The 9,176-nt window shown below is 41.2% G+C and overlaps 1 protein-coding gene across 2 annotated transcripts; it reads left to right on the top strand.

The window, feature by feature from the left end:
- Nucleotides 1–832: 832 nt before the first annotated feature.
- azin1b (antizyme inhibitor 1b) lies at nt 833–7,067 on the top strand. 2 transcript variants are annotated; one of them, XM_034160159.1, is made up of 11 exons: nt 833–1,016; nt 2,345–2,488; nt 2,579–2,776; nt 2,912–3,085; nt 3,384–3,556; nt 3,798–4,011; nt 4,267–4,341; nt 4,579–4,744; nt 4,950–5,065; nt 5,364–5,570; nt 5,664–7,067. In XM_034160159.1, the coding sequence occupies exons 3-11, from the start codon at nt 2,675–2,677 to the stop codon at nt 5,697–5,699; spliced, it is 1,263 nt and encodes a 420-aa protein (XP_034016050.1). In that variant the 5' UTR covers nt 833–1,016; nt 2,345–2,488; nt 2,579–2,674; the 3' UTR covers nt 5,700–7,067. The 2 variants fall into 2 exon arrangements, with proteins under 2 accessions (XP_034016050.1, XP_034016049.1); XM_034160158.1 differs by having other exon boundaries at nt 835–1,016; nt 5,364–5,566; nt 5,664–7,063.
- The last annotated feature ends 2,109 nt before the right edge of the window (nt 7,068–9,176 follow it).

The following is a 9,176-nucleotide window of genomic DNA, read 5'->3' as shown; positions in this document are numbered from 1 at the left end:
GATTTTGTGTGTGTGTGTGTGTGTGTGTGTGTGTGTGTGTGTGTGTGTGTGTGTGTGTGTGTGTGTGTGTGTGAGAGAGAGAGAGAGAGAGAGAGAGAGAGAGAGAGAGAGAGAGAGAGAGAGAGAGAGAGAGAGAGAGAGAGAGAGAGAGAGAGAGAGAGAGAGAAAGAGCAAGAGCAAAATAATTTGACAGTAATTTTCACTTCTGTGATGGCAGCATTAATGCAGAAAAGTACATTGATATTTTAGAGCAATACCTTTAAGACAGCATCTTTTCCAGGAGCGTGCATGCATTTTTCAACAAAATAATGCAAAACCACATTCTGCACATATTGCAAAGGCATGGCTGCAGAAGAAGGGGAAAGGGTGCTGGACTGACCTGCCTGCAGTGCTGACCTGACCCAAATAGAGAACGTGTGGAGAATTTTTGGACAAAAAACAAACAAAAAAAAAAAATGCAGCAACAACAACAACTCTGTACTGTTGCACTCTTTATAACGTGTTTGACTGGAACAGCTTCATTTGGGACCCTTGTCTTTTAGGTGTTGCAAGAAGGAATGGCAACCTTACAAAGTACTAGTAAATGCTTAGAATCACAGCTTTTTTGGAATATGTTGCAGGCTTTAAATGCAGGGATGGATGCACATTAACAAATAAAATGATGTTGACCACGCAAAACATCATCGACAATTTTCACTTGCGCAGTTATGAAGAACTGAGTCGATGTACGGTTAAGCGCTTATGTAACCCGAATTGCTCACTATGCTGCATCCTGATTGGTCAGACTAAACGCAGGTCCCCACCCACAAGCCGTAACTACCTCTGTTTCCCCTCCTTCGGGTTTAGTTCAGTCACCACCTACAGAGAAGTCGAGTTAACGGACTCTAAGCTCTTCTATCTAAACCTATGGCCAAAACAGCCGCCTTTCTTTCTTATATCGTTGTGCCCATTACTCTTTAAAAATTCCGCCGAAAAAGAGAAGACGGTTTTCCAAAATATTCTGGCCGTTATCTCACGTAAGTACAGCTAAATGCTTATTTCCAGTTCAGGCGGCTGTAACATGGCGGGCTCTTCTTTTTCTGCCTTCTTGCCACATGACAGACCACTTCATTGAAGACTGTAGTTTTTATTCTTTTAATCTACAAAGTGTAGTAGTATTGGTTAATTATGGGATAAATTGTGCGTTTGTTCCTCGAGTTTGTTGTTGTGAATGTTTGTTTTTATACTGATAGCATGCTAACGTAGCCAACCGATCGTTAGCTAGCTGCTAAGAAATTACGTTTCTTTCAGTCAAAATGTTTATTTAAAAAAAGTCCTGTCCTGCTGTGACTTAATAGAACAGTTGTCACGTTTAACCTGCGCGTAAACTGCGAAATGTGTAATGATAAAATTAACTAATCACGAAGAGGCAATTGTACCAGTTCGTCACCTAAACTGGCGCATATATGACGTGTATTGTTGTTGTCAGGTATAATACACTTTATAATGTTATGAGTAAGGGAGTAAAGTGACTAAAATACCCGGTGCAGTCTCTAATGGTTTATTTACAGATGTTTGATGGCGTCTATACGTAAAATCTAAACATTAGCCCCCCCCCCCCCCAACACACACACACACACACCCACCCCTCTGGAAATCCATCCAGCAGTGTAACCTTTGTCACAGCAATAAAATATGGGATCATATGGATGAAAACTGTTATCTTGGAACTTCTTGGACATCCTCATTATTTGTGCTCATAGAAATCAGGACAAACACATGGTCCTCACAGTAGATCGTGACGTTTCTGAGTATGTCAACATGGTTAAAAATGGCTGTATTCATACAAGGCATGTCAGTCTAGTGTGTTTTAATTCATTTTTAGTGAGGCAAAAGATGATACCCGAGTCATGTTAATTAGTAAAACCATTTCCAACTGGTGATGCATCTGTTGTCGTACTGACTGTAATCAGACTTGACAGGTACGTCCTGCTCTGCTGGGTTAGTTTGCAGTCAGCTAATCTTTAACACTTGTGCTGTATATGATTAAAAAATAACAAGGTGCATTTCTTCATATCAGGCATGACTGCTGCTTTCCTCTGCATCCAGCTCGTCACCATTTATTTGCTTTTTGGTGTGGACATTCCTGCAGTCAAATTAAAGACAGTTAGTTACTCATTATCTCAGAACCTCCTTAGTCTATGAATGGTCCATAAACCATCAATATAGCTGTGTATCATATCATAACTATCCTGAAAAAAGTACAGAAACAACTGGTTTTTGCTTTTGTTGCTCCTCTCAGATGCATTCCTAAGTGGAAGTGACATACCTACATCTCGGTCCATTGTGTATGCTTGTCTTTCAGGGCTCCCCTGTCTCTGCACAGGTGTATGAGCGCTACCCAGAAGGCCTAGGGGCGGCCCTTTACCGGGAGCAGTTCGACTTCAACGCTGAGCCACCTTGGGATCCTAGCTGATAGCGGGACAGGTCCATCTCCTGACTTGTCCATGTGAGTGAATACATGCAAAGATGTCATTGCTTTCACTTGAAATGTAAATAATTTGCTTTTATTTTTCTGTTCTGTCTTTGTGCTTTCTAGTTTGTTGCATACCGGCAGGACCCATTGGCTCAGTCGTGACCTCTTGATTTACTTATCTATTCTTTATGATTGTCGACTCTGCGGACTACGGTTGAGATGAAAGGATTTGCTGACAACCCCGCATATATCATTGAATTCCTAGAGGAAGGAGTGACCCTTGATGATGTTATTGATGGACATATCTGTGAACAAGTTCTGGTACACTCAGTTTACAAGCATTGCTTTTTTTTTATCAACCCTAAAGCATTTCCTCAAAGACAGAATTCTAAAAATGCATTCACCAACATTTGTATCATTCCTTTTTTTTTTTTTTTTTTCTTTTGTGGTTCTCAGGCAGAGAAAAGTGCATTTATGGTGGGTGATCTGGGTGCCTTGATGCAGCAGCATGCTCTCTGGCAGAGCGTGGCACCGCATCTGCAGCCATACTACCCTGTTAAGTGCAACAGCAGCCCTGCAGTCATTGAAGTCCTGGCTTCTTTGAATGTCGGCTTCGTATGTGCCAATAAGGTAGGTTTTGTCTCGGCAATCAAATAGAGACAGATCCTCATTTTGAATGTGCAGGCTGTGAGTGACAGTTTGATGTGTAATAAAATAATAATCTGTCTGTCATTATGTATACACTAACAGTTTTGGAGTTGCATGCTTTACTCAATGGATTAGCCGCTTATGAATGGGCTCATCGTGGCTTGTAAAGTCACTCAGTTAATTACTCATCTGATGATGCGTTATGCAACACACGATATTTTTATTGATATTTTTTGGGTCAGTCTTTGATAATCTTCAGAGCTATTTCTCTTTCCTTCAGGCTGAAGTCATCCTAGTGATGGCGCATGGTGTGTCACCAGACAATATCATTCTGTCAGGAGTTTGCAAGCAGCTGGCGCACATCAAGCATGCTGCTAAGAACAACATCCAGCACCTTGTGTGTGACAGTGAGGCCGAGTTGTGCAAAGTCTCTCGTCTGCACCCTAATGCAAAGTAGGTGAAAATGAGCAGCACAAGTAACCTTCTTTGTCTTTGCTATTTTGAAGTATCTGTTCTTGTGGTAACTACAGAAAATCAGTAAACATCACCAACTAGTTACAATTTGCAATTATTTTTTTGAAATCATTCTGTTAGTTGCTAACATGCTGAAGAGAGTTGACCTGACCAAACTGGTGTTTCAGAAATATTTATCTTGGTTAGTGAATGTTGGCTATTCCTCTTCTCCTTTATCCAGGTTGCTGCTGCAGTTGACTACTAACAGTCATGCAGCTGAGACTAGCATGTCTTTTGGCTCGCCTCTGAAGGGCTGTCGGCACTTGCTGGAGGCAGCAAAAGAGATGGGGATTGAAGTGGTGGGAGTGACCTTCCACATTCCGAGCTCCTGCCAAGACCTTCAGCAGGCCTACAGCCATGCACTGTCAGATGCACGTTGTGTATTTGACATGGGGGTGAGTACTGCTGACAGAACTGTGCTGGTAGAAGAGAATGCTAATGAAAAGTTGTAAGAGGTAAAAAGCTAAAAATAAAAAATGCAGGCTGCGCAGAGTGAACAATGAGAGGAATGAGGTCCTGTGAGCTCAGCTAATGTCAAGAAGTGTTAATTATCAACCGCTGTGAGAAATAAATGAATTGTCAGTGTGTTGAGTTACAGTGGTTTTACACCCTGGAACAGCACTAAATCTTGTATCTGCTTGTTCTTTTAGGCAGAGCTGGGTTTTAACATGAACATCCTGGACATAGGTGGTGGATTCACTGGTTCAGAGTTTCAGCTCAGACAGGTAAGACATGCTTTATTATTACTTTTCCCATGGTTAAACTTTGTACCACAAGGCATTTAAATTTGACCGTATGTGACCACATCATAGACAGAAATGGGGAAAAATATCACATTTGCAGAGGTAGCAATCAGGAATGTGCTTTGTTTTATCTTGCACTAAATTTCTTCTGCCCTTTTTCTAATATCTGGCAGGTCAGTGCTCTGTGAATGGGTACTTGATTTGTTTGTGTGTTTACAGGTTGAGTCGGCAATCAGGCCACTGTTGGATAACTACTTCCCACTACTATCTGGTGTGCACGTGCTGGCACAGCCTGGTGGCTTCTATGTGACCTCTGCTTTTAGCTTAGCTGTGAATGTGATTGGCAAGAAGGCACTACCCCGCCACTGGGACAGCAAAGTCCAAGGTAATGTATAAAGTTCTCTGTGAACTTGTCTTTTGTCTCCCAAATGTGTCCATGCCGTGGCTGAACATGCGCATTCATAGGGGAAAAAAAATTATTGTTGTTTTGCATGCTAATGACTCAGTAAAGCTGCATACCCACGCTGTGGTTCTTGTATTATAAGCAATTTATATTCTACTTGTTTGACACATTTTCAGTATTTTCTCAGGTGAACTGGGTATCAAAGGTGATGCAGAGTTTCTGTATTACATGAAAGAAGGTGTGTATGGTCCATTCAGCCGCAAGTTACTGGGAAATGCCATTGGAGCTCCATCAGTGCACAAGGTCAGTAGTTCTCAGAAACATTCAGACCTGTTCTGTACTGAATGCAGCATGTGATGACGCTACTCACAAAATAGAGTATAAAAAGAAATGGGATCAAAAATACTTTGAGGTTAATCTTAACTGATTGACAGAAGCATATAGTGTTGTGGGGTTTAGACCTTGCTCCGGTGTGTTGTTGTTCTTCTCTTGTACACTAGAACATATGTCATATTAGCTGTGACTACAGGTTTTGGTGACAAATGGGATATTAATTTATTTTTTTAATACTTACCGTGATGACATTGCATCCACCATACAGCATGCCCTGTGTGCTGAGGGGGAAGTGTATCCCAGCAGCCTGTGGGGCCCGTCACTGGATCAGCTAGACCAGGTGGTGGAGCACTGCCTGCTGCCAGAGCTCAGCGTGGGAGACTGGCTTCTCTTCTCCAACATGGGTGCCTGTGACCCTGAAGACTGCTCTTCACAACTGCCCATCTACTACACCATCTCCATCTCAGACTGGTGGGTAAAGTGTAATTTTGTGCTGAAGCAGCAAAGACCTTGCAGTATTCTGATAATTCAAGAGATCACTGATCCTAATTCTTGGATTTGCCCACAGGTACGACATGCAGGAGGCCGGTGTGGCCCTGGATAGTGCAGAGAAGAATTTCACCATGGTTCACTGCATTGAGTAACTATCCTCTGGCCCCTCTCCCGTATTGCATTGCACAGATCCTCCTTAAGGCCTACGTAAACTACAACACTGCACACAGACGTGCACAAACAGCTGTGTCCACCTCCATAGTTACACATCACCATTGTGGGCAGGTACATAAAATACCTAGAAAGTGCACATTCGAAGATGCCTGTAGTGTACACAGTTTTCTGCCTGCTAGCATAGCTTAGCATCTTATCTCTGCTAAGAAGATGTGTATAAAAAGAAAACACTTGGCTGTTCACTCCAGCTGTAAATTAAAACAATCAGCGTCTTACTCTGTGCTGTACAACAGCACGAGGTTGTGACTGCAGAGGGTTGCACATCTTTTTGTCAATAAGCCCTGGCAACTGACTACCCATAATTCTTGTCCCTACATCAACTAGAAGTGACACTGACGTGCAGCAGTGCTGTAGTTTACAGCAGCCTTAAGCCTCAGCTTTCCCCGTCAGAAGAAGGATGAATGTTATTCGGGACAAGGGGCTAAATGTGGTCTACATTCCAGCCTCCTTGAAATGCAGTGTCCTGTACATTTAGTGGAATTTGGTCGACTTTCCTCTCTGGATTCCCAAAATCTGTCAGCTAAAAGAATTAACGCCCAAAATGACATTATGCAACAAAATGGACGACTCTATGGAGATTGGACCCCTGCTGTCTTTGGGGTCGCTTGTTTCCTGAAATTAAATTCAGTTTACAAAATGTACAATTGATTTAATCCTGTTCTGTATTGATAACATAACACTTGTGTAAATCCTGTGTCTGTTAAATGCATTTTGTCTGTAGATGGTTTGTGAAGTATTTGTAAGAATCGGTGCCCTGTGCAGATTCTACTCTTCGGACAGCTCACTTTGCATAATTTAAATGAAATTAGTACAGTGACCTACCCTTCTTGCAGTTCTTCTCATGACATTTTTATTTATTTGATTCAAAGATTAGTGGGGCCATATTGACAGCTCCATCTTTAAGTGTATTATGCTGTGGTCATCCAACAGTGTTGTCCTGTTAAGACATTACTTTTTAATGCAACATGCACAAAGCATGCTGTGATTGCCATTTGTGACCTTGGTGGCTTCCTATTATTTGAAAGGCATGAAGGAATTGCTGTGAGAGACTTTCTCTACCATTCGAATACATTGTAACCACGCACGTACTAAGAAATAATTTCCTGTATAAAATAGGTAATAATATGGTTATAAGATTTTGCAGATTAAACACTACAGGCAAGATCTTTTATCTCCTGTTGTACATCCCTGGAAATTCTTTGGTGCTGGTTTTCATTGGACTATTCTAAAGATGTTCTGAAAACCTGCAAATTTGCTTTAAACAAATGAACGGCTCTGTGTTTGATGTATAGCCCTATGTACATGTCTGTATCACATAGCAGACATGGTCATCATAAGTACAGACCTCCAGACACACCACAGCAGCTTTTCCACCATGCTTTTGAAATAAATGTAAGGCCATAATACACAGTCTATTGTACAGCTAAATGTCTTCTGTCTAGTAATATTGAAGGTAACCTGTCAAAAGTCAAGTTTTTAAAGAACCCTACCAGAGTGTATTACAAGCGGCTGATGTATTAATTATCTGCTCTGTAAGGCACTAATGGCCCATAGCTTGTTTGACTGTAAATTGTGCTTGTTAAAGTAATGAAAGTGATTAATTTAATACATTTCTGACAAATTATTAAATGGTGTATGTGTCGTCTTTGCGGATGGAGTGAGAAATGGCTTGTTTCTGCTTTCTACCAAGCTTTGTAGATGTGTTGTTGGGCAACATACTGTATTTCAAAACTAAACCATGCAGTGTCTTGTGACGTTACATAATGTGTGTTTGGGGGGGGGAACCCTAAAACTAATCCAGCTGACCTCATCTCTAAGACTGTGCCAACAGTAATGGAAGTTGACACGGCAAAAGATGTTCCTGGATTGCTTATTCATGCCAGGCATGCATTCTAGTACAACTGTGATGGATCTACAGTGTACAATGTAGTTTTTATGTTGCACATCATCATTAGAACTTTGACAGTATGTGATATATATTGATAGCCTTTATTGTGCCTGTGTACAAGATGGCTATTTATTTACTTGCTGCATGCCAACCTTTAGCAGCAGTGCTCAGTAAAATACAACCGTCTTTATTTGTTCTTTAGCATGAGATGAATATATATATATATATATATATAAAGATTCAAATGAAACCATTGTTTATCCACACGGTGTAAGTGAAGACCAGCAGATTTCAGCACCAATAGAAAATGTAACACTAATTGCTTGACTGACCAATAAGTCCTAGCATAGGATCTCTGTTCATGGGATACAAAGCAGCTATAAAATACTAACTCATCCACTGCGCGTGTGTCACAGCAACCACAACAAGGTGAACATTAAGATAGCAGCACTAGTGTGATTATTACCATGAGGCTTGGAAAAACTCTCAAGCCGGGTTGATTAAAACCAAGTTATCCATACTGTCAAACTTAAGAAGCGCCTTTGTCATTGTATATATACACATATGTGCAATGAAATGTGTCCTCTGCATTTGACTCATCCTTATTACAATTGGACATAACCCAGCCACTAGGAACAGTGGGCTGCCACAGTCTGGTCTAATTCCAGATGTAGAGATGCTGCCTTGGTCAAGGGCAGAGAAAGGCGTGGACCCTAAATAACCATGTTTTGATTGTGGAGAAAATCCACACGTACAGGGGGAGAACATGCAAACACCACACAGAAAGAGCAGGAATTGATCCCACGACCTTGCTGTGAGGCACCAGTGCTAACCACTAATCCACCGTGCCGCCCACGACCCGCTTGCTCTTTTATACTATTCTAGTGTTTTCTTTTTTTTTTTTACAAGCTAATTCTAAAAATGATGTAACAAGTCATTGCTGAAAGCACTGATGTTGAGTCAAGTTGCTGTCAGTATGGATTACAAATTACAAAACACCCTAATTTTAGAATCATCAAAGAGAGTCACATTTGACTAATAAAATACACGTGGATGCTGGCAGAAGTATATACTTTGAAACATTTCCTTTGTTCAAAACTGGGATTTTAACACATTCAATGCAGCAGTCTCAAAACAGCCACCTATGATAGAGACAACAAAGTGATCAATAAAAGGGTGTATTATCTGTGCATGTCATCCGGATCAGAAAGCTCTGGATCAAGCTTAGTGTGTGTGTCTGCAAGTGTTGGCAAACAAGCAATTCACCAGTATGTCAGAAAAGACTCGTTCATCAAACAACCACAGCAGAGAACAAACAAGCTGAGATATGCAACTACCAGGTTACAACAGAATGCCACTTGCATACTCTTGGAGATAGTCCTGATTCACAGCTTGATCAGTAGGGTTGTGCTTGAAGTCAGTTTAATGTTGACTGATGGCTCTTGGTGTGTTTGGTCTAATTACATA

This window comes from Thalassophryne amazonica, chromosome 20, assembly GCF_902500255.1.
Source record: "Thalassophryne amazonica chromosome 20, fThaAma1.1, whole genome shotgun sequence".
Taxonomy (NCBI): domain Eukaryota; kingdom Metazoa; phylum Chordata; class Actinopteri; order Batrachoidiformes; family Batrachoididae; genus Thalassophryne; species Thalassophryne amazonica.
This window is presented reverse-complemented; position numbering and strand designations above follow the sequence as displayed.

Coding starts and splice junctions, on each gene's coding strand:
- azin1b (XM_034160158.1), top strand. CDS start 2,675: ATGAAAGGATTTGCTGACAACCCCGCATATATCATTGAATTCCTAGAG. Junction 3,086..3,383: donor GCTTCGTATGTGCCAATAAG/GTAGGTTTTGTC, acceptor TCTTTCCTTCAG/GCTGAAGTCATCCTAGTGAT. Junction 3,557..3,797: donor CGTCTGCACCCTAATGCAAA/GTAGGTGAAAAT, acceptor TCCTTTATCCAG/GTTGCTGCTGCAGTTGACTA.